Source organism: Quercus lobata, chromosome 12 (assembly GCF_001633185.2).
Source record: "Quercus lobata isolate SW786 chromosome 12, ValleyOak3.0 Primary Assembly, whole genome shotgun sequence".
In the NCBI taxonomy this organism is placed as follows: domain Eukaryota; kingdom Viridiplantae; phylum Streptophyta; class Magnoliopsida; order Fagales; family Fagaceae; genus Quercus; species Quercus lobata.
The window spans coordinates 13150737-13177685 of record NC_044915.1 but is presented as its reverse complement, the minus strand read 5'-3'; the positions used below and the strand labels follow the sequence as shown (position 1 = coordinate 13177685).

Here is a 26949-nt window from a genome sequence, read left to right as displayed (position 1 = left end):
TTGGGGCCTGCACCGGTACAGAAAAGGTGCAGGGAACCTGACCTCAGGCTAACACCATCTATAGAAAAGGTGCAGGGAGCCGGAAGTTGGGGAGCCCCTGCAAAAATTTGCCTGCTACAAGGCAGACGGCGCTGATGGCGAAAATTCCTTTTTCTGACATACCAAAAATCTAGCATGACCAGAACCTGCTTCGGATTTTGGCTAAAAGAAGGAGGAATACCATCTTCCTCCTGCCAAGACGGAGGACTGGCTTGAATCTGTGCCATCCTTGTCCATACCATATCACCTTGAGGATTCGGTGCCTCTGAAGCGGGCGGAGACCTTTCATCCCCATCCACGCCTCAAACATCTTGCTTTGAGGCAGTGGCACTAGAAAGAGAGATCGCGGATATGGAAGAAATATGGTTCTGAAGGGAACAGGAGAGTTCATGTGCAAGTGAAGTGACCCCCTATCCCATTTATACCCAGAAGTAAACCGGTGGCATTTAATTCACGCAGCATCCCAAGGAACGCTACAGACAAAACGTCTCTGGCTCGATTTCCAACGTCGTCTGCAGCCCTGAGGTTAAAGGAGTCTCGAGAAGGCGCACCTCGAACACTGGGACGCCAAAAAGTACCGCGTGATCAAAGACTATGGAAATACCTCTTAATTTGTGGGCCCAGTAAATTCGCGGCCCAGGCCCGTTCAGCATATGGGCCCAGGGACAGAACCAAGGCCTTGCATGGTCCTCGGACTCAAGCCTATGGGGAAACCAAGTACAAAAACGAAAAAATCACAAGTTTTGGACAGAACCAAGGCCTTGCATGGTCCTCGGACTCAAGCCTATGGGGAAACCAAGTACGAAAACGAAAAAATCACAAGTTTTGGTCAGAACAAAGTTCTTGTATGGTCCTCGGACCCAGGCCAATGGGGAAACCAAATACTTGGACAAGGAAAGATTTGAATTTTGTAAGATGGGTTACTTGATAAAAATGTCAGGTCACTTCATCCACGGCTTAAACACCATAAAAAGGTTAAGACCAATAAAGTTGTGAGGAAGGTGGTGAAACGCCCCAGCATTTAGTCGTATAAGAAGGCTGTTCATTTGGTGGGTGAGATATCTTCAAATGGTTATTCCTCACACGGCATCAAACCTTCGTTTTACTCCTCGGCTAGCATGGGGTAAGTATTACTTTTCACTGGTCGGCCTTATTGTGCCAAGCGTTTCTATTAAAGTTATGGCGACATCTTTTTATTATCAAGTATTTTGGTCTTAGTCGTCATTGATTTAGATGCTATATTATTGTGCCGAGCAGCGTTTGTAAATTTAAAAAAAGAAAAGAAAAGAAAAGGCATAGAGACAAAACATGCGAGATAAAATAACAACAATTTTTATTAATACGAAAAATTGTTACAACGTACAAAGAGGGGCTCAAACGAGCCTATACAAAATGAGAACTGCCTAAGCAACAATTACACCCGTAGTACAGATAAGTAAACTGTCAGGCGTCTTTTAAACTCGTCTTCAAAGTCTCTCCAATCTCTGCCTCAATACTGCTCATATTACGATAAGAACCTTCTTTGAAAAAAAAATGAAGGAGAAGGAAATAGTAAGGAAGAAATCAATGAAGAAGATGGAGGAGATGAATGAAGAAGATGGAAGACATGGGTAAAGAAGGAGGAGAAGAAGAGAGAAGAGATGAAAAGAAAGAAAAAGGAGTAAAAGAGGGAGAAATGAAAGCACCAGGATGGAACTGGTACTGGGAAGACTAAGAAAGGGAGACGGAGGATAGCACCAGTGAAGGAAGAGAGGAAGAAGTAGAGACACTTAGTCCCTGCCTCGATCCTGACTCCCAACACACTGGAGCCATACTAGGTATGCTCATAGGAGAGCGGTTGGTACTGATGATGGGTGTTCTCGACTCAGTCACGCCGAAAGTTTGACGTGACAAGTCCCTGCTTCGGATTTTGACTGAAAGAAGGGTGAGGTTGATTTTGAGTCTTCGCCATCCTTGTCCCAATCGAGCTATAATGAGCTTTATTGGAACATGACGTTTATAGGAGGGGTTTGGCTCCTGCATCACTCGTTGTTATGATATAGTGTATCACGATTTAGTTTGTGAACCAGTGGGTAAAATGAACCCTAGGGGAGGCCAAGTATTTCAAATTTCAGAAGGATGAGAAGGAATTCTTTACAAAAACAATAACCTCCTCCCTTCCTTCTTATACAGAGGGTCGAGCGGGAGACATTTAATAGGTTCAGATCTCCAAAGGAATCTGCCAACACAAACATGCCGGTTCCGTTTCTCCACCCCATCAAAACAAACCGCCGAATTAAGGTAGTCTCATAAATAGTGGTCATTAAAAGCACGTTTTGGGGAAACCCAAACGATAAGAGCGCATCAAGCGCGAAATCAAAAACTGTCTCACGGACCGGCGCATTTCTCAGACAGATGAAGAGCCGCCAGCATTATTAATAGGCCAAATTGATTGGGCCGTGGGAAGAGGTTCGGCATCACCAAAACCCCCCTTTCCAACCAAGAGGTTGGACAGCCGGGTTTTGAGGGGCTATTGTGGGGCCCAAATGATTTATGGGCCAGGCCCATCTACCCGGGGAGAATCCGAAGGCCCAAGCCGAGGAGGGCTATGGCCCAAGCTCGACAAAATAGCCTTTGGATACCGCCGAAAACAGCTCAGTCCTCGGCAGACCCAAAGTCCCCCCTGAAAGAAGGGTAAAAACGGTATAGGACTGAAACTAGGAATAAAGATCTAAAATATCCAGGAAAAGCTGCCCTTACTGCCATTCAATGCTCTGAACCTGACAGAGCCGCATTCTTTGGCTTTTACAACCACCCCCAACGACTTTGAATATGGGCTAATGGGACAAGTATCAATCTTGGAAAGGTTGATCCTATACGTGGACGAAGGACAATGAACACAGGGAAAGATAAAAGGAAAAAGAAGGAACCTAAAGAGTGGGTTGGGAAAAATGGCCAAAAACCAGAGCCTCCCAGCCCACCTCCAGGAGAAAGACTCCAGGAGTGAAGGAAAACTTAAACTTGTAAGAACACCGCGAAAAACCCACCGCCTGTCAACCAGGGCCTAGCCTTCCAAACCCACGCTCTACAAATGATATTGTTAGGGGCCTTTTTACGTGCGAACCCGACACTGTTACGGTCCGCCACGAATCGCGTCCTTACAAGATGTTAACCAAATCTTAATACAAAAATTTAATTTATAATTTTGTATCTAGAAAAACGTTAATGGATTTTAAATAAAATAATTTATAATAAAGAAATTAAGATTTTTTAATTTTTAATAATTTAATAGTTGGGTGGGGAATTTAAACCCTAAATGTCTTATTAGAAACAATGTCGAAGCTAGGATTTGACTCAGGGGATGGGGGGAATTTATATACACTATGCATGTACATTGAAACACATACACATATTACATATATGTTGGGTAGTTGTAAGGATTTTTTGTTTTTATTTGCATAAATAAGCCTTTTTTTTTAGTAAAAATTTCACTTATAAATGACAATATTTTTAGTAATTAAGTATAAACACCAAATACAACTAATGTAATTTTGTGTTATTATATGATTATCTCAAAATTTTGGTTTATTATACAAAATTTTATGAAGCGGAATAATTATTACATAAAGAATTTTTTTTTAGTAAGGATCCACATGGTGATGTGGAGAATTGACACCAAGTCCCAGTCAAAGCTAGTTGGCTATTATATGCATGCCAAGCCACCCTAGCCAAAGCTACATGGCAATTATTTGCTCTTTAAGACTTAAGAGATGCACCTTTTTCTACCCAAAAAAAGAAAGAGATGCAACTTTGAGATTGACATATTGTCAATCCAAATACAAACCTTCTTCCTGCTAAAATTTAAAAGCCACCCTACTACTTTTTTGGCGGGCCATGGGGGCAACTCCCCTTCCCACCCCCCCGCCCCCTAGCTTTGCCCCTAATTAGAAACACTAAAAGTGTTAGTTGAGCTACCAGACTTTTAATAATAAAAATTATTTAATTAATATTTAAATATAAGAGAATACTCACTTTAAGCCTCAAATCTTATTACACCAACCTGTCTTTTTTAGATTAAGCTTAATGCATTGTTGGAAGTCAAGACTGACCCTCAATAAACACTAAAAATGTTTTGTATCATATTTTTTTAGTAATTTGATAAATATAATAGAGGAAGAGAGATTTGAATCATGGACGTTTTTATTGGAAACACCAAAAAATGTCAAAAAAGTTATGAGGCTCTTGATTTAAAGTTCTAAATTTGCAATTAACCATTGAAAGTTCGGATTTGTGCTAAAACACAAGAACTTGTTTAGACCCCCAATAAAAAATTCGGTTAGATAGCTTTTACTCTAACTTATACTAAGTGCGGAACAAGAGTAAATAAGCGCAAAGAACTGTTAACACTACCCTTAGCCATATTCATCCATTATCAACAATAAAATGAAAGCATAAAGAGTAGGGAAAAGAGATGCAAACACAAGATAATACCGAGAAGTGTTATCGAAGAGGAAACTGAAGAACTCAGCGAAAAACCTCTCCACGACCCTTCAAGTCGAAATCGATTCACTAGGGAATAAAGTTGGAGTACACGAATGAAAAAAGACCCTCCAAGCATAGTTTACCCAATGTACTTGAGCCCTCCAAGCTCCTACTACCAACGAACTTCTCGGAGTCATGTCTTCTCTAGTTTTCCGAATTCTGCAATACGCTTGATTGCATCCACCAAGCCTCACTGGCTTCTTTGGGCAAATCTCCAAAGCTTCCCAAACTCCAAAATACTCGCTATACTTTGAAAATGTGTGGATTGTGTTTAGGTACAAATCTCCTCTCAAGGTATGGCAATGGGAGAGGGAAGGAAAAGTGGCTACAATGATTTCTTACTAAGGATGAGTAGCTCTCTCTCTAAAAGATGGGTGTGTTGTGTTATAGAAAACCTATCTAGAGTTTTTCTTTATGAATAGCCTCTCTTATTTTTGTGGGTAATGAGGGCATATATAGTATGGGTGAAAGGTAAGAAAGTCACACTTAAAATCCTCTACGCAAAGAGTTTCGCGGGTATCTCGCAGTTTGGCCCTTCTCGCATGACACTCGTAAAACTAACAGTCTGACATGATTCTTCAGCTTCCAGCATGTGCTTCTCACGTGCCATTTTCGCGGGCTACTCTTCTCATGAACTTCTCGTGAGCTAGTCACAAAATTGCACTAATTCTTCATTTCATGTTGGATTCTTCACCAACTTAACACTAAATCCAATACAATAAAATCCCACAAAACACAAGGAACAAAATTAAAGCAATTACAACACTTTTTGTCATGGAATAAAGCTAACATAAAACATATTTGTAAATCACAACTTTATAGTCTCCTCCTTTGGCTATTCCGTGACAAAACACTCTATAATAAACTCTAGACTTAAACGTGAGTTTGGGAACAATGGAAAAACTTACTCACATTTAAATCTAAAACCTATGATGAACTTGGAACATATATACTTGTAACCTAAAACACTTGCACAAAACGCATTAGACCCTCAAGGTAGAGCAAGTAATAAAAGGAAAAGTATAATGTAACAAGTAAAGTGCGATTAAGTAAACATGATGTGAAACATATGAGCAACTTGATCAAACACATGACAATCATATGGAAATAACTACAATGATCATATAGCAAAGCAAATGATCATCCAAACATGCAATCAACAAAGCACAATGGCATCAGGATGTATGCATGTCTAACACAAAAACACTATGTGATGAGAGCAACAAAGCATAGATACTAACATAACTTAAAGCACCATATAGCAACGAGAAAACAAGCATAAAATAAAACAAAGCAAAACAAGGTTTTCTCATAAAAAAATGTCTTCTCCCCCTTAGTATATGCATCTCTCTTATAGCTGTCTCCCCCTACAAATGTGCTCGAGATAGAATTTTTCCCCCTAAAAATGTGCACATAAGTCATATAGAAATGACGAAACACTCCAGTATACTCTCTCCCTTTTTGTCACGAATAGACAAATTAATCAAAATGAAGGAGGGAAAGAAAATAAAATATGAATAAGGATAATGATGCATGAGATGTGCAAAATGAATGAGAAAATGAAACTCAAACAAAAGATAAAACATCTAAAAAAAAGGCTACAAAGCATAAAATAAACATGACATGCTAGGATGAAGAAACAAGATATAGACCAAGACATGACATAAATACAAGAACATGTTATATGTGCTAAAAGGTCTTAAAAAGACTTAACTAGCATGAGTGAATGCAAAACATGTCAAATGTTAGAGTGTGTGCATCAAAGATACATCTAGTGTGCATGTGAGATGCATGACCAATGCATGAGCAAGCACTCAAGGGGCAACGTGTGTAAAACACCCAATCAATTATCAAAACATGATAAACATGCACAATCAAGGTAATCCCCAAAAATTGGTACTCATCGGAGTCTAAAAGAATGAAAAAATATCATAGGCATTTTATCAAATACTTAGAGTGCATACACTACATATGTATGTTAAACAATGCATGAACATATGAAAATCTTGTTTAAATACATGTTATTTTTGCCACAAGGGGCCAACATCCAAAGCAAATCATCATATAAAACAAAACCCAATCAAAAAGATTGACAAAAATTAAGTTTTCTAAACCCCATTTGAGAAAATCTCAACTATGAACATAAAACCCTCCAAAATCTAAGGATCAAAATCAATAAAAAGAGTTAAAAATTACCTTAGAAATGTTAATGGAATAAAAAAAACGGTTGAATTTAGTTGGGTTTTGATGTAGAAACATTAAAATAAGGGTTCGGGAGAAGATGAGAGAAGTTTAAAACAAATGTCCCACGAAATGCCCTTTAAAAAGCTGATCTGGGAATTCTCACGAGTAGTTGGGAATTTTCGCAAGTAAGCCCTTCTCGCAAAACTCTCTGTCCAAACTTGCAATTGAGCTTACTCACGAAATAAGTAGCGAAAACACCCAGAAAACATGTTTTTCACACAAAATCAACTTGAAAAACTTTGAAAAACATGGGTGATATAAATCACTTCCAAAAGCAAATAAAAAGAACAAAAATCTTTTTGATTTGATCCACATATGGTTGAGTACACACATATCACATTTGAACACATACAATCACACAAATGAAATAGACATTCAATGAATATTAAACTTGTGTGTTGTGTATATGGATCAAGTATGAACTAGTCCATAGTCTAGTATGAAGTTTCAATGATCAATTCAATCAAGTCATACACAGCTAGTACGAAGTCGAGTGACCTATTTCACTTGTAGAAATGAACATATATGACTCTCCACCAAAGTGTTTACATTTGATTGAAAACTTTTTATTTGACTTTCATTTTTCATACTTTTGATCAATATATACCTCAAATTTTTGAGAAACGATGCTATGAACTTTTTTATATATCTTTGACAAATAAGTATTTGGCTTTGGCACCATAGATTTTAAAACATATTTGCTTCACCTTTTCCTAGTCAAACTAGTTTTCAAAACAATGCTTTTTCAACTCTTTTCTCTTTTTAGAGATAAACATTTGTAGAGCTCTTTGAAAAAGAAAAAAAAAATTGTGAGGACATATATAGGCACAAGTCTATACATGTATCAAAATCAAATAAGACTATTGACTAATCATTTATGACAAGCTAAGCTCGTAAATGCACTACACCATTAGTACGGAAGTACTAGGTCAAACTCACATGTGATATGTGCTCAAACATATGCAACCAAACTTTTTTAATTTTTCACTTTTTATGTGGTTTTAGATTTTTACATACATAAAACAAAGACATAAAAGTAAGATAAAAAACAAAAACAAAAACAATGCATATAAAGAGATGCATGATGCACAAATGCATGATAATGAAACATTTAACGTATGAATGATCCTACAAAAATTGAAAGAATTAGATCAAGGACCAAAAGAGTATAAGCTCAATTATAAGAACTCTTCCTCATCCAAACGGAGTAATTGTTTGGAATGAGTGTCTCATAAGAAGTGAGACAAGGGTTAGAAGAATAAGAACTGGAGATACACATAGACAAGGAGGTAAGAACATCAAAAAATTTCTTCAACAACTTACCATTTTTCCCCAAATCTGGTTTTGCTTTCATAGCATGACTTCCAAGAAGCTCAAGTTTCTCTTTTCTTTTAAATCTTTTAAGAGCTTGAAACTTATAGCAATGAGGTCTAAGATGACCAAAGACACCACAATGGTGACAAACAATATGTTTAGGTCCACTAGGCTTTTTTAAGGGAGGGATCTAACAACATGGTTTTGTTCTCACTTCAACATGGAACATTATGGTCTTATGTGACCAGTCACACCACAATGGTGACAAGTAAGAACAAACTTAGATCCACCCAAATCCCTAGGATGAGACCTAAACGAAGGCTTAGGCTTAAAAGTCTTTCTCTCCACCTTTTTGGTTTCTTTTGTGTGAAAAAATGTACACAAATTTGTCTTTAGTGGTAGAACTCATATAGGCACAAAATTGGGCAACATAACATGATTGCAACAAAGATTTTCTTCATTTTTAGCAATAGGTTCAACAATCAAACACTTGGCATGCATCTTAGGAAATTCATTTTCACATTTAAGATCATCAGCAAGTTTGTTAGACAAAACAAGTTTAGCATCCAAGTCCATGTTCAAACATTCAAACTCTTTCATCTTTTCAAAAAAAAATTCAGCAAGTTTCTTTTAGTTTTCAACCAATTTATTGGATTCATTGAGCTTAGCAATCAAATCATCATTTTCACAAATTAACTTACTCAAATTTTCATGAAACCTCTTAAAATTTTTCTTCAAGAGTTTGACATTTGAAATATTAACAACACCCATAAATTCATGTAACATGTCATTACAAGCATGAGAATAATCACTCATAGAGACATTTTCACAAACACATGGCATGTTACACTCAACAACATCCAAAACATCCATAGAAGCATACAAAGCACTATCCATGGCAATAAAACATAAGGGGTCAAGGATCACACTTAGGTAATGAAACCAAAACAAGTTTACCCGCTCTGATTCCATGTGAAAGGGCTTGGATTTGTGCTAAAAACACATGAGCTTGTTTAGATCCCAAATTTTAAAATTGCTTTTACTCTTACTTAATCAAAGTGCGGAACAAGAGTACATGTGCACAATGAACCGATATTACTCTAGTGCATAAACATGAATAATAAACAATAAATGTAAAGCACAAAAGTAAGAGAAGAAAGATGCAAACACAAGATAACACCGAGATGTGTTATCGAAGAGAAAACTGAAGAATTCAGTGAAAAACCTCTCTGCGACCCTTCAAGTCAAAATTGATCCACTAGAAAATAAAGTTAGAGTACACGAATAACAAAAGACCCTCCAAGGTTACTCTACCCAATGTATTTGAGCCCTCCAAAATCCTTCTACCAACGAACTTCTTGGAGTCATGTCTTCTCTAATTTTCTGGATCCCGCAATACACACGATTGTGGCCATTAAGCCTTACCGGCTTCTTTTAGCAAATCCCCAAAACTTCCCATACTCCAAAATACTCACTATACTCTGAAAAGGTGTAGGTTGTGTTTGGGTATAAATATCCTCTCAAGGTATAGCAATGGGAGAGAGAAGGAGAAGAGACTATAATAATTTCTCACTAAGGATGAGTAACTGTCTCTCTAAAAGATGGGTGTGTTGTGTTGTAGAAAACCTATCTGGGGTTTTTCTCTCTGAATAACCTCTCTTACTTTTGTGGGTAATGAAAGTATATATAGTATAGGTGAAGGGTATGGGAGAGAGAAGGAGAAGAGGCTACAATAATTTCTCACTAAGGTTGAGTAACTCTCTCTCTAAAAGATGGGTGTGTTATGTTGTAGAAAACTTATCTAGAGTTTTTCTCTTTGAATAGGCTCTCTTACTTTTATGGGTAATGAGAGTATATATAATATAGGTGAAGGGTAAGAAAGTTACACTTAAATTTCTCCAAGTACAGAGTTTCCCGGGTACCTCGCAGTTTGGCCTTTCTTGCATGACACTCATGAAACTAACAGTCTGGCACGACTCTTCAGCTTCTAGCAAGTGCTTCCCACATGCCCTTTTCGCAAGTTACTCTTTTTGCAAGTTAGTCGCAAAATTGCATTGATTCTTCATTTCATGCTCAATTCTTCACCAACTTAGTACTAAACCCCATACAATAAAATCTTACAAAATACAAGGAACAAAATTAAAGCAATTACAACACTTTTTGTCATGGGATAAAGCCAATATAAAACATAGTTATAAATCACAACTTTACAACCATAAATTTCTTAAACATTAATATATTGTCTATGGTTTAATTTGACTTAATTTATGATAGAATATTATTAATTTAGCTTATCTTTATTTAGATGAAACAACATAATTGTATGGGAATATGCACTCAAGTGGCAAAAATTGTCTACATCATTCTTTGGTGTGAAACTGAGTATAGATATATGAAAGTGGATCATATGACTTGTCAAGAAACTTGACTTTAGGCCAACAGCCTTACAACTCGACTTGTTACAACCATAATAATTATTTTATTAGAATTGTTAGATTTTGATAAATATTAGTAGTTGTTAGTTTTAATAATGTTTCTCTATTTTGATGACTATCAAATTGAGGATTAGTTAGGATAGGAATTATCTTCTTATCATTTGTTTTAAGCTTATCATCTATCTCTTGTTTGAGATAGGTTTTAGTAGTGACAGAATCAGGAATTTTGAGTTGAGGGGCCAAATTATTGTGTCAAGATAAACTTAAATCAAAATCATAATGTTACAATTGAAGTCTCTCATATGAGCTTTTTTCTTTTTTTTTTCTTTTTTTTTTCTTTTGCTTGATAAAATCTTGAGAATAGAAAAATTCAACCAAATTACATAAATTATCAATGTTGAATGATTTAAAGGCATTAATAGAATTTGAAATTGAGCTAAAAATTAAGAATTCCACTATTTACTCAAAAAACTTACTACCTAATTATTTCATTCTATTGCAATTTGTATATCAACATAACTCTAAACTCTCTCTCTCTCTCTCTCTCTCTTTGAGAATGATTACTAGATTAGTTGATCAATGCTTTCTTTTTTAGGAGAGCCAACTCCTATTTTTTTTCATATAACCTTTATATATTTCTTATTAACGTTTAATAGGTTGTGGGCTTTAAACTCACATTGTTTACTTATATAGCACACATACATATAAAGACACTCATGTATATTTAATCATTTGAGAAATACAATACTATTCATTTAGTATTTCTAACATGGTATTAGAACCACTGCTCTGACCTTTCTCTTAGCAGTCTTGTCTCTCTTGGTGTTACTCCACTCTTATCACTTCCACCATCACAATAGCCGCCGCAACCACTCACCATTGAACCTCCAACGTCTCTCAGCCATCATCCTTGGGTTCCGACCTTGTAGCCACTATCATTGAAGAGTCCAACACCACAAAGACCACTGCACTTACCTTCTTCGTCATAAATCTTGCTTTGACTAACTTTTTACAGGTACCATTGTGATCATCTCGCCCCTATCTACTCAATAGTGGAAATCTCGTAGTCATCGGAGCTCGCACGCACCCTCACATGTCGCCCAAAAAAGCTGCACCTCAGCCACGCGCCTTACGCATTAGCCTTTAGTCCCTGCTGTCGTCATCCGTGACGCCAACGTCATCTACCTACGTCAGCCACCACGTTAGCTCCGTTGACCGTTGAACACCGCCAGTTGACCGTTGACCGCCACCAATTGACTTTGACCGTTGACTTTTTTGCTGTCTAGGTGCTTCTTACCCAATTTTTCACATAGATTTCATTTTTGTAGTCTATTTTTGCATATTTTTTCCTTTAAATGGATAAAATGGATATTTTTCTTCCTCACCCCATTAATGCTATATTGGAGGGGAATAAGAATTACTTATCTTGGTCTCAAGCTATACGCAATTTTCTTCAGGGTCGCATGCTCTGGCAATATTGTGCTGGTACAATCACTATTCCTATCAAGAGGGCAACTGATACTACCTTCATCAGTTTCATGGTTGAATGTGATAGTCACAACCACATGATCCTCACTTGGATCCGAAACACTTCCATTTCCTCCATCTCCAATCTGTTGCAGCTTTGATGATGCAAAATCTGTATGAGATATGTTGGCCAAAAGATACTCCACTTCTCACGGATCCATGAAATATTAGTTAGTGGTTGAGTTGCATCAACTCAGCCAAGAACCAGGGCAATCTATCAATGACTACTATGATCAGCATCGTTTCATTTGGGACCAAATTGACCTTTCTGATCCAACTTTGGCATGCTCAAAGGATGCTCAACAATATGCTATTGTTCGAGATGAATTTTGACTTTATGAATTCTTGATGTCACTTAACAATTACTATGAGTCCATTCGAGGCTAGCTTCTTAATCGCAGTCATTTTCCCTCTCTTGATACTACTGTAAATGAGTTGGTTAAAGAAGAAACTTGTCTTGCAACCTTTCAAGCCCAGAATAAGCTTAATGTTCTAGCTACTGCTCCCCACACAGAGCAACCTTTGCAATCATGGTTTGAGGCCTCTGGCTCTGGCAATCATCGCAGGTAGTCCAACAAAAAGTTCTACAACTATTGCAAGCATCCTAGCCACACTATTAAGACTTGTTACCGTCGCAACAAATCTACTGCTATTGTTGCTAATATTGAGTCTACTCCGCCAATGTCTTCCATCTCAGCTGAGTCCCAGTCTTCTAAATCCACTATTAACGTTTCCTCCACTGTACTACAGGACATCATAACTCGGGCTATTTGTATGGCTGGTAATGCAGCTCTTTCCACTGCTCTCTCAATTTTACCCGGTAAGTCTCACTCTTAGCTTTTTAATTCTGCTTATTGCAATCACATGACACCTTACTCGTCCTTATTCTCCAAACTTAAACTTGCACTATTTCCTCTTAATATTCATATAGCTGATGGTTCCATCATGCATAACAATAGTCTAGGTTTTGTTTCGACCTCTAACCTTTCAGTTCTTGAGGTCTTCCATGTACTTGACATATCCTATAATTTATACTCTGTGGGACAATTAGCTGAACTAGGTTATCGCCTTATTTTTTTACTATTTTGGGTATACTGTGCAGGATCTAAAGATGAGACAAAAGCTTGGGACCAGTCCTAAAGTTGGGTGTATGTTTCTTGTGGACAAACTTCATCTTCCACCAGTTGCTCTTGTTTCTGTTGCTGCTGCAACCGTTGCAGTTTCTTCCTTACCTTCTCTCACACTTTGGCATTCTTGTCTTGGTCATGCACCATCTTCTCGAGTATAACAGTTAGCTTCTATGAGTCTGTTAGGTTCTGTATCCAAAGACAATTTTAATTGTACTTCATGCCAATTAGGAAAACAACCAGATTTGCCTTTCAATAATAGTGAATCTATCTCTAATAGTATTTTTGAGTTAATTCATTTTGATGTTTGGAGACCTTCTCTTGTTACTAGTATTGGTGGATCTCGGTATTTTGTTGTTTTTATTGATGATTATTCTCGTCATAGTTGGATTTTTCCTATGAAATTTCGTTCTGAATTATTACCAATCTACAATAACTTTGCAAAAATGGTTGAAATACAATTTTCCAAACATATCAAAAATTTTCAATCTGATAATGCTCTTGAATAAACTCAACATGCTTTTTAAGCTCTGTTGCATTCCTATGGCACTATACATCACCTAACTTTTCCAAGTACCTCTCAGCAAAATGGTCAAACCGAACGAAAATTTCGTCATATTCTTGACACTGTTCGTGCTCTTCTTCTCTTTACCAAAGTTCCTATCCCATTTTAGGGTGAAGCTGCTTTTCATACTGTTCATACTATTAATCGCATTCCAAGCATTGTCATCCATAATCAAACTTCATATGAGCACCTTTTTGGGTCACCCCCTGACTATCATCACCTACGCTCCTTTGGTTCTACTTGTTTCGTTCTTCTTTAGCCTTATGAGCACAACAAACTTAAGCCTCAATCCAAACTTTGTTGTTTCCTTGGCTATGGTGAAACTCAAAAGGGGTATTGATGTTATAAACTTGTCTCTCATCGTCTTCGTGTTTTCCTAAATGTTGTCTTTTAGGAACACTACTCCTTTGTTGAGCTCTCTCACTTTCGTTCTTCCCTGACTACCTCCGCTGTTTTAGAAATCTTTCCAAACGAGTCACATCTTCCTTCTATAAATATTGTCAATCCTCCTTTGGACTTCTCTATCCAATCACCAGATATTTTTTATATTTCTCCTAGATCACCCTTAAATGAACAAGTGGAAGATGAACAAGTTGATGATGAGCTACCCCACTTTGAGCCTGGGTCCCCTGCTCCTGCTCCACCTGAAGATCTTCCACAAGACATTCCACCTCGTCACTTAACTCTAGTAAAATCCATTCTTGCACATTTACTTAACTATAACTGTTACACTGCTCTTACTACACTACACGAGCCTTACACCTATCGTGAGGCCTTCACTAACCCTTTATGACAGATTGTAATGAAAGAGGAAATTGATGCATTATCCAAAAACCATACTTGGGATTTGGTTACTCTCCTTCCTTGATAGTCTATGGTTGGTTGTAAGTGAATCTACAAGATCAAGACTCGCTCTGATGGGTCCATTGAGCGCTATAAGGCTTGTCTTGTTGCAAAAGATTTTACACAGAAGTATGGGATTGATTATGATGAGACCTTTACTCCGGTTGCTCGTATCTCATTTGTTCATTCCCTCTTAGATGTTGCTGCTGCCAGTAAATGGGACATTTTTTAGATGGATGTCAAAAATGTCTTCCTTAATAGGGATTTAAGTGAAAAAGTTTATATGCAACCTCCTCCTATCTCTCTGTTGAGTCAAACAAGGTTTGTCACCTTTGACATGCACTTTATGTCCTTAAACAAGCTCTAAGAGCTAGGTTTGCCTAGTTCAGTTCCACCATCTTTCGCTTAGGTTATACTGTCAGTCCTTATAATTCTACCTTATTTCTGCATCACACTGACAAATGTACCATTTTGCTTCTCCTATATGTGGATGATATGATCATAACTAGTGATGATCTCAGTGGCATTCAAGAACTCAAGGATTTTCTCAGTTAGCAGTTTGAGATGAAAAATCTTGGACATCTCAGCTATTTCTTGGGTCTTGAAATCACTCATTCCATATATTGTCTTTATATTACTCAAGCCAAGTATGCTTCTGAACTTTTGTCTTGAGCTAGACTCACTGATAGCAAGATTATTGACACTCTAGTTAAACTTAATGCGTATCTGACTCCCTCAAGGAGGAAACAATTGTCTAATCCCTCTCTTTGTAGACGATTGGTTAACAGCTTAGTTTATCTCATTGTCACTCGTCCAGACATTTCCTATGTTGTTCACCAGGTGAGCCAGTTTTCATCTGCTCCACGATCGACTCAATATACTGTTGTTCTGCACATTTTTCGATACCTGAAGGGCACTCTTTTTCATGATCTTTTCTACTCTGCTCAGTCTCGTCTTAATCTTTGTGCATTCTCTAATGCTGATTGGGCAGGAGATTCCACTGATCGCAGGTCCACCACTGGTTATTGCTTTCTTCTTGGTTCTTCTCTTATTTCTTGGCGAAACAAAAAACAAACCCTTGTGGCCCGCTCTAGTATTGAAGCAGAATATCGTGCCCTTGATGATACCACATCTAAGCTCCTTTGGCTATGATGGCTTCTTAAGGACTTAGAGTGTCCACATCCTCTGCTACTCCTTTTCATTGTGACAATCAGAGTGCCATTCATATTGCTCACAATAATGTCTTCCATGAACAGACTAAACACATCAAGATCAATTGTCATTTTATCCATTGTCATCTTGTCCATGGTGCTCTCAAGCTGTTCTCGGCCTCCTCTAAAGATCAACTTTTAGATATCTTCACCAAGTCCCATCCTAAGGGACGCCTTCGTGCTTTGGTTAACAACCTCAAGTTGGTCTCACACCCACCTTAAGTTTGAGAGGAGCTATTAACGTGAAATAGATTGTGGGCTTTAAACCCACCTTATTTACTTGTATAGTACATATACTTGTACAGCACACATACTTGTACTGCACACATAGTACATATACTTGTACAGCACACATACTTGTACTGCACACTCTGCCTCCTATTCATTCAGTATTTCTAACATTTCAAAGAGGCCAAGGCTCCACTACTGGGTTTTAGACCATATAAAGCTTACGTTTGATAATAGCAATCTATCTAATATTAAGCAGAAAATTATTGGCGGTAACGCTATTTGGTAGATTTGGTTTTTCTTGGAACTAAAACCATTTCAATTGCTTTTACCAAGATAGCTACAGCCCTTCATCATAGCTCCCTGTGGTAAACATGGTACTAGTGGAGGTCGAGGTCGAGATCGAGGTGGTCGTAGCAAATTAGGTTGTAACACAATTGGTACTTTTCGGTATTTCCTAGTGATTCTACGAAGTAGACAACATATCCAGCAAAGAAGTGCTTAAATTATTATATGATTTCTTTAGCATTATTATTACAAGGTATAATAAACAATGCAACAACGAGAGGAGAAGAAACACAGCCACTAAAAGCCAACCTTTGGGAACAAGCATGCTTCTATCATGAATCCAAAAGGATAAATGCCTATGGTCGTAGGCCATGAGTGAGAGACACTGATTGCAATCTTGGTTGGTTGCCTGGTTTAGTGGATATTAGATTCATGGGCAAGTGGAATGATGCTACATACAACAAGTCCTTCACCTATATCTTTGAATCTTTTTATGTCTTCTTCTGTATAAACATGCCCCCACAATCCACTTATACCATTACCAGATAAAAGTAAGGGGCTGAACTACTAGCCTCTCTCTCAATAGAATTATTTTCCCTACATTTATATATTTATATTTATTATGTCATAAATCTCTTATGTTTCCATTTGGAAACTACAAATTTTTCATTAAAAATACTGTAGATAAGGGTAAAAACTAGTTGAATAGTAAGACTTATGAATAGTACCAAAAAGTACAGTAGAACTAATATATAGTAACAAAAATAAGCTGAATAGTAAGAAACTAAGAATAAGTTGACTTTAAACTCTAATTCCAAATGGAATCTACCTTTCTTCAAATTGGGGTATAAACTTCTTCTGTATAGTACCTGGAAGCATCACGCGTCTTACATATAATGTCAGAAACATCCTTGTGTTTTAAACAAAACTAGCATCCCAACGGTGTTCTATTGGCCACTATCTTCCTGTGTAGATACGTATATAAAGTAATGAAAAAGAGTAGTGCAACATGGACATGCAAAGAATTTATGGTGGTGTTCTGTCTTAATGGCAGTTTTCAGAATAACCACAACCACAGTGTGCCCTGAATAAACACTAATTAAGGGTCACCAGGGTGGGTTGTACGACAGCCATTTTTTGAAAAATTGAAGATGTGAGGAGCACAGAAAATTACAACCTCAGCATGCAATAACAGTAATCACCTTTGTTTCTATCAAGTATCAACTCCATCATTTTCAACTCTCTCTTTCTCTGACACACATTTTCTTTCTTATTTAGGATTTTTCAGATGTATAATTCGTTAGTTAGTCATGTAACTTAAAGTTTACCGTCAACTATATATCAGGCCAACAAGTTAGATTTAATCAGTCGTGTATATCAAAAACTAATATAGAAATCTTCACGAATTGGGTTTTGAATATTTTGTTCACAGCACCACGGGGAACATTATTTCTTTGACTCATTGGCGGTCTTTGGTACATGATTCTAATCTCTCTCTCTCTCTATATATATATATAGATAACCGAAACTTATGAAGTTTCCACAATTTTCCATGTCAACACAATATTTAAATAAAATTATTATTTTATTTATATAAAATTATTTTTGTTCAATAAACTTTAGCAATAATATAACTGGTGAGGCCTAGGCTAATAATCGGAGTTAAAAGAGACACACATTTAGGACTTTTCTCTTCCTATCTCAAAACCCTAGCAATTATCTTAGCGGCTTAACACTTTCTAATGGTGTTTAGCCTAATTAGTTTTCCTGTATACAACGTTCTTCCTCCACAAAACATGACACACTAAAAGATTAACAGAGGGAGACACCGCTCATATAAAAGTCACTGTTTGAGCAAGCTATTTGGCTATTGTGGCACCAAAGAATTGTGAGACTCAAGTTCCCTTCCTATTCCTTATTTAACTTTTATGCTTTCAATTTGGTTGGGAAGATACTTGAAGCTTTCTATAAAGAATATATTATAAACTACTTCGCTTCATAACAAAACATAGATTAGGTATTTAGTGTGAGAGGTTTAGAGTTTAGACTTCAGAGAGAAAGTGATCAGGAGTGGGGAGTCACGAGCTAATAATTTCTTGGTGATTTTTATTTTGTTTATGAACTTCTCTTTACTTTTTCTTTTTCTTGCCTAAGTTTAGTATGTAATTGTAAATAGTTTGATAAAAAAATTATAAAAAAAAATATATAAGCTTTACATATATAACATATTGTAGGGATTTACGTTGGTAATGTGTTATCTAAGCTTCAAATGATAACTATTTCTATTTCTATTACCAGTTTCTATAGGAAAATATAGTATTTTTGAATTTGCAAGCTATATACTTTTCTTTGTATTGTTGTGGTTGGTGACATTGGAGTAATAACTATATTTTATATCAATTATATTTACATGACAATTACATTATGTATATATATTTTACTTTCAACCTTGGTCGGCCTACCAAAATGAAGAATTAGGTATATGTCTTTGTGAGATAATAAATTTTTTTGAAAGCACTATTAGCACTCAAATTATTTTTCTTGCAAAATTGACATAAAAGCTTTTGATGTGCTAACCTTTTAGCATTATAAATTTTCTGTGTATCGCATGGGTTAGCGACTAGTAAATAATAATAATAAAAAATTCTATATCTAGAAACCATAGCTCATCTGACCAAACTAATTATCTCTTTAGTACTGAATTATCAGAAGTTCAGCACGTACTGCAGAGTAAATCATGAAAGAAGCTTCAAGTGTGTGTTTTTCAATGACCCAAAGATGGAATTTCAAAGTTCATGAGGTTGCTCAGAATAGTTTCCGACATGCCCATCGCCTTTTGAGATGTATTTCTGATCAAAATCACAAAAGAAGCATTCAGGAAGTAAGCCTGATTGCTCAGGATGCAGAAAATGAGTTCAGAAAACTGCTCACACTCCTTGATGGATCAATGTCATCAGATTGTAGGAGGATCAGAAAGGGTCCCTTGCCAAATTCCCATGACATAAACCCGGCTGAACTGATGGACAGTCCAAATTCTTCACCCCAAGATTTCACATGCAATTCAACTCAAACCTGCATAGTCAGAGAGTTATTTCCCCTTCAGAGTAATAAATCACCAACTGCTTTGATCCAGAGTGACAATTTCAGCTTATGTAGGCATAAACATAATCAGGAATTACAGCAATGTTACTCTCAAACAAATATTGTTGCTAATAAATCTATCACGGTGCAGAGCCAATTCTCAGAACATAGCACTTCTTTGATCAGCATGGATGGAAGTAGCATTGACAAGCAGACAATTCGCTTCTCATCATCAGAAACTTTGGCTTCGCCGGATGAATCCTCCATGTTATCTTACAAGAGGAAGTGTGAAGTGAAAAGTGGAGATAGTACAACATGCGTTGTCTCAACAGGTGGATGTCATTGCTCCAAGCAAAGGTGAATCCTTGCCTGAATTCCATGTATATGAATTTCGACTACATCTCATTTTTTTTCTTCTACATGTGATTTGTCTTGAAAGGAAACTGAGAATAAAGAGAGCAATTACAGTTCCAGCTTTAAGCAATAAACCAGCAGATATACCTCCTGATGACTACTCCTGGAGGAAGTATGGGCAGAAGCCCATAAAGGGATCTCCACATCCAAGGTATGTTCATGTTTCTTATTCCTTTCTCTCTTTGAATCAGATATTCTTCTCTGCTTGCAAATCATATTGGTCAGGAATGTATTGGTTACGTTGATACCTTCAACTTTGCAACACTAGGTTCAATATGTGAATTTTAGTGTTCCATCTTATATATCTTATAGATCAAATTATGTACTTATAGCAGAGATGAATTTTAGAACTACTAACGGATTTTGTGCCTAAATATATCATACAATTAGACTGGAAAGATGGGAAAAGGCCAAAAACAAAAACATTATGATCGTAAGTTAATTAAGAAATAATTTGGTTGTTATAGGATTCCAAATTCTCTCTTCTTTTATCATCACAGAGCAAGGTGAAAGCCTGACTATATTTTTCATTTGTGTTCTATGGAGAAAATAATTGAATTCATTTTTATTTTTATTTTTTCTTAGTAGATCCTCTAGTCTTAACCAGACTGACTATTATAATCATCACTTCATATTTATAGTTGTGACATCACTCACCTGTTGTGACGATTGAGCTTACCTATTGAATTTCAGTTTGGACCATGAAATTTTCCTCCCTGCTGGAACTTTCAAATCTAGGATAACTCCCACGAAGTGTGTTCATTTTAACATAAATCAAGAGAAAAATACTGCATATTCTTATCATCCAATTAAAGTCTCATACTCAAATCATTTTCTGATGTCACTGAAAACTTCAGCATTCTTGAAATTCAAACTGAAATCTTTAGTGTTTAGGAAGATCAAACTAAAGATGTTTCAACTTCTTTATTTTGCAACCACTAGAGATGCAAAGATTTAGATGGTCTAGACTAGAGCATCTGATCTGTGGCCCATTGATGAATATTAAGACTGGTGGGTAGTGATGGAGAATAGGTTTGCCATCATGTGTTGCATGATTGAAAACCAACTTTCTTTTTGTACCCTTAATTCTAAGAGTTTTTAAAGTTACTCTACGCAACAATAACATAGCTGACTTGTGCTTGTCATGCTTTGTTTCCAAAGGAGCTATTACAAATGCAGCAGCGTGAGGAGCTGCCCTGCAAGAAAGCAAGTAGAACGATGTTTGGAGGATCCTACCATGTTGGTTGTGACATATGAAGGAGACCATAACCACCCGAAAATTGCTTACCAAACACCCAGCCTAATGACTCAGGTCCATCACTAAACTACTGAAAATTGTAACGATCTATTCCAGAAAAATTCCTGCTAGTGGATGGTCAATGATTTTTGCTTTTTAAGTATATACCTCTTTATTCTATGAAGTAATTTTAATTTATTACTTGAGTAATTGTACATACTATCTTGTAAAAAATTCTAATGCATTTCTAATTTTCTAGCGTGCTATATTGATTTATTTTTGTTTCTGGATTTTAACTACCTCGTCTATAACTTGCTTCCGTCATTTATGGAAAATCTTATTCTTTTCATTTCTCTCCCCACAAATGCTAGAATTTAAAATGGGTCCTTTTTTGTTTGTCTAATTTAATAAAAAAGTTCTTTTTATAATTATAAGGTATAATGTAAATTTACATTATAGACACATAAAAAGTGGCAAAATATTATACATATCTATAAAAAATTATAAATATACACTTTTTGTAAATATGTACAACGTTTATCACTTTTTATTTATCACTTGCGAGTACAAAAATATATAAAGGTACAATTTAATATCGCGCTGCAGATATAGACCAATTTTATTAAGCGCAAACAAGCTATTGGGCCTCGTTTCGCCTCTCTTTGTTAAGCTAACGGTTGCTTTTTGCCGTGGGCTTTTACTTGTTAAAGTTGTTTACCATGATCTGGCAAAAATGGCCCATTACCATCAATTTTGGAAATAATTTGCTCAGAAACACTGTTTCCGAACTATATAGCAATCTACCACTTTTTCGGGCCTATAGCGGCGTTTTCCTGAAAAAAAAATTTTATAAGTCCCATAACAGGTTCAAGGGGCCCTATAGTGGCGTTTTTAAGCCCTATAGTGACGTTTTTGGGCCCTATAGCGGCGTTTTCCTGCAAAATTTTTTTGTAAGTCCCATAACAGTTTCAAGGGGCCCTATAGTGGCGTTTTTAAGCCCTATAGTGACGTTTTTGGGCCCTATAGCGGCGTTTTCCTGCAAAAATTTTTTTATAAGTCCCCATAACAGGTTCAAGGGGCCCTATAGTGGCGTTTTTTAAGCCCTATAGTGACGTTTTCGGGCCCTATAGTGGCATTTTCGGAAAAAGTGGTATTTCTCTAATTATTTCCGAAACAGTGCTCTGTTGCTAAATATTTCAAAAATTAATGCTAATAGACCATTTTTGCCCCATGATCTTCTATTCACTATTTCTCTTCACAAAACCCAAATTTAAAGGCAGGAGTGCCTAATGATGAAGGGGAGGATTGTCCAAAAGAATGGACAAGCCTACTTAAAGACAGCCTACTAAAAGACAAAAAAACTACTAGCTCCTAATGACGAAGAGGATGATTGCCCAAACTAATGGATAAGCCTACTGACATAAAAACACAGTGGCGAGTCCCAAACACAATACAGTCACCCCAAAACACACTGGAGTGTTTACTAAGAGAAAAACCCGAAAACAAGACAAAGGATTCTTTGGGACCTATAGCACCAAGTGGTCTACTAAACATGAATAGTTGCAATTCAAATCACTTATAAAACCCTCGGAGCTAAATAATGACTATGTACTGGGGCCTTCTTGCTAGTACCTGATTCCTTGAATCTTTTCTTCTTGTTAGTCATTAAATCTGCCAATTGAGCCACCAATTGTAAAAGACCAAGCCTCCTTAACTACCCCAAGGCCTCCTGGAGATTTTGGGACTGCTCTATTGATTCCCTAATGTTAGTGTGGCTTGAATTTGCCACAAGCCCATAAAGCCCAATCCGGTTATAGATTGACCTAATACAAGTTGTATTAGGAATCCTACTTCAGCCGACTTTACATAAAGTAATATATATATATATATATATATATATATTATTCCAAGGGCTGCCGTGAGATTAAAAAAGGGAAGAAGAGAATTGATTCAAGAAAGATTTCAATTAACCTAGTGAGCAAGCCACATGAGAGAAAATAGAGAAAAGAAAGGCAGTCAGCTTCTATTCTTATTTTTTCTGTGAGAGAGTGCTAGGGTGTAATTGGGATTTGGGTTTCTTGAGAGTGTTCTTGTGCACTATTGTATTTTCCCTGATAATAGTGAAATCCCTGCAACTCCGTGGACGTAGGCAAATTGCCGAACCACGTAAATATTGTCTTGTGCGTGTGATTATTTTCTTTGACGTGTGTTTTTCTCTATTTGTTTTGTTTCTCACAGGTTAGGAATTTTTTGGTTAAATTCCCAACAACTGGTATCAGAGCCTAGGGTTAGGTTTGAGTGGGAGCAATGGCAGAGGAAGCAGGAAAGGCGTCTGGAATAGAAAAGTTTGATGGCACAGACTTCGCGTATTGGAGGATGCAGATTGAAGATTATCTCTATGGGAGGAAATTGCATCTGCCTCTTTTGGGGACAAAACCTGAGACTATGAAGGCTGAGGAATGGGCTCTTCTTGACAGACAGGTACTAGGAGTTATCAGGTTAACCCTGTCTAGGTCTGTTGCACACAATGTTGTAAAAGAGAAGACCACAGCAGATCTGATGAAGGCTTTGTCTGGTATGTATGAAAAGCCGTCAGCAAACAATAAGGTGCACTTGATGAAGAAACTGTTCAATCTGAAGATGGCAGAGAATGCATCAGTAGCACAACATCTGAATGAATTTAATACTATCACAAATCAATTGTCGTCTGTAGAAATTGATTTTGATGATGAGATTCGTGCTCTGATCGTCTTGGCTTCTTTGCCAAACAGTTGGGAGGCAATAAGGATGGCAGTAAGCAATTCTACAGGAAAAGAAAAACTCAAGTACAATGATATACGAGATTTAATTCTGGCTGAGGAGATTCGCAGGAGAGATGCAGGTGAATCCTCAGGATCTGGTTCTGCCCTAAATCTTGAGACAAGAGGCAGAGGTAATAACAGAAATTCAAATCGGGGCAGATCAAAATCCAGAAATTCTAATCGGAACAAAAGTAAATCTAGATCAGGCCAACAAGTACAATGCTGGAATTGTGGGAAAACAGGTCACTTTAGGAATCAATGCAAAAGTCCTAAGAAGAAGAATGAAGATGATTCTGCTAATGCTGTAACAGAAGAGGTACAGGATGCATTACTTCTTGCAGTAGACAGTCCACTTGATGATTGGGTTTTGGATTCAGGAGCTTCGTTTCATACCACTCCACACCGAGAAATCATACAGAATTATGTTGCAGGTGATTTTGGTAAGGTGTATTTGGCTGATGGTTCAGCCTTGGATGTTGTGGGTATGGGAGATGTTCGAATATTGTTGCCCAATGGGTCTGTTTGGTTACTGGAGAAGATTCGACATATTCCTGACCTGAGGAGGAATCTGATTTCTGTTGGACAACTTGATGATGAAGGACATGCAATGCTATTTGTTGGTGGTACTTGGAAGGTTACAAAGGGAGTTAGGGTATTGGCTCGTGGAAAGAAGACTGGTACTCTGTACATGACCTCAAGTCCAAGAGACACAATTGCAGTTGCTGATGCAAGTACTGATACAAGCCTATGGCACCGTAGACTTGGTCATATGAGTGAGAAAGGGATGAAGATGCTGCTGTCAAAAGGAAAACTACCAGAATTGAAGTCCATTGATTTTGACATGTGTGAAAGTTGCATTTTAGGAAAGCAGAAAAAGGTCAGCTTCTTGAAAACTGGCAGGACACCGAAGGCTGAAAAATTGGAGTTAGTACACACTGATTTGTGGGGGCCTTCTCCGGTTGCATCCCTTGGAGGTTCAAGGTACTACATCACTTTTATTGATGAGTCAAGCAGAAAGGTATAGGTTTATTTTCTGAAAAATAAATCTGATGTATTTAAAACTTTTAAGAAGTGGAAGGCCATGGTTGAGACAGAAACAGGTTTGAAAGTAAAATGTTTGAGGTCAGATAATGGAGGAGAGTACATAGATGGAGGGTTCAGTGAGTATTGTGCTGCACAGGGAATTAGAATGGAGAAGACCATTCCTGGGACACCACAGCAGAATGGTGTGGCTGAGCGCATGAATAGAACTCTCAATGAGCGTGCTAGGAGTATGAGGTTGCATGCTGGACTACCAAAAACTTTTTGGGCTGATGCTGTTAGCACTGCAGCTTACCTGATAAACCGAGGACCTTCAGTTCCCATGGAGTTCAGACTTCCTGAGGAGGTTTGGAGCGGTAAAGAGGTAAAGTTTTCACACTTAAAAGTTTTTGGTTGTGTTTCCTATGTTCATATTGATTCTGATGCTCGTAGTAAACTTGATGCAAAGTCTAAAATATGTTTTTTCATTGGCTATGGTGATGAGAAATTTGGCTATAGGTTTTGGGATGAACAAAACAAGAAAATCATCAGAAGTAGAAATGTGATATTTAATGAACAGGTTATGTTCAAGGACAGGTCAACTGTAGTGCCAGATGTTACAGGGATAGATCAAAAGAAATCTGAGTTTGTCAATTTAGATGAATTGACTGAAGGTACTGTCCAGAAAAGGGGTGAAGAAGATAAGGAGAATGTAAATTCACAGGTAGATCTGAGTACACCTATAGCTGAAGTTCGCAGATCTTCCAGGAACATTAGACCTCCACAGCGTTATTCACCCACTTTAAATTATCTCCTGTTGACTGATGGTGGTGAGCCAGAGTGCTATGATGAAGCCTTGCAAGATGAAAATTCAAGCAAGTGGGAGTTAGCCATGAAGGATGAGATGGATTCCTTGTTGGAGAATCAGACATGGGAACTGACTGAATTGCCAGTAGGAAAGAAGGCTTTACACAACAAATGGGTATACAGAATAAAGAATGAGCATGATGGTAGTAAACGTTACAAGGCCAGATTAGTTGTTAAAGGGTTCCAGCAGAAGGAAGGCATTGACTATACAGAGATATTTTCTCCAGTTGTGAAGATGTCAACAATCAGACTAGTACTGGGAATGGTGGCTGCAGAAAACTTACATCTTGAGCAGTTAGATGTGAAGACAGCATTCCTTCATGGTGACTTGGAGGAAGATCTTTACATGATTCAGCCAGAAGGGTTCATTGCTCAAGGACAAGAGAATTTAGTTTGCAAACTAAGAAAGAGCTTGTATGGCCTAAAACAAGCTCCTAGACAGTGGTACAAGAAATTTGACAGTTTTATGCACAGAATTGGATTCAAGAGATGTGAAGCTGATCACTGTTGCTATGTTAAGTTTTTTGACAATTCTTACATCATATTACTGTTGTATGTGGATGATATGCTTATTGCAGGGTCTAGCATTGAGGAGATTAATAATCTGAAGAAGCAATTGTCCAAACAGTTTGCAATGAAGGATTTGGGAGCTGCAAAGCAAATCCTTGGTATGAGAATCATTAGAGACAAGGCTAATGGTACATTGAAGCTTTCACAATCAGAGTATGTGAAGAAAGTTCTCAGCAGGTTCAACATGAATGAAGCTAAACCAGTGAGCACACCCTTGGGTAGTCATTTCAAACTAAGCAAAGAACAATCATTGAAGACAGAAGAAGAAAGGGACCACATGAGCAAGGTACCCTATGCCTCAGCTATTGGCAGCTTGATGTATGCTATGGTGTGTACAAGGCCAGACATTGCACATGCAGTGGGAGTTGTGAGCAGATTCATGAGTAGGCCTGGAAAGCAGCATTGGGAGGCAGTCAAGTGGATTCTGAGATATCTGAAGGGTTCATCAGATACATGTCTTTGCTTCACAAGTGCAAGTTTGAAACTGCAGGGTTATGTAGAAGCTGATTTTGCTGGTGATATTGATAGTAGAAAAAGTACTACTGGGTTTGTTTTTACTCTGGGTGGTACAGCTATATCATGGGCTTCAAATCTACAGAAGATTGTTACTTTGTCTA

General features: G+C 37.3%; 1 protein-coding gene across 1 annotated transcript; it reads left to right on the top strand.

The window, feature by feature from the left end:
* The first annotated feature begins 19079 nt into the window (after positions 1-19079).
* On the top strand, positions 19080-21161 carry LOC115970251 (protein WRKY1-like). Its single transcript, XM_031089913.1, has 3 exons — positions 19080-19780; positions 19863-19988; positions 20999-21161. Exons 1-3 carry the CDS (start codon positions 19080-19082, stop codon positions 21159-21161), a joined length of 990 nt encoding a protein of 329 aa, XP_030945773.1.
* The last annotated feature ends 5788 nt before the right edge of the window (positions 21162-26949 follow it).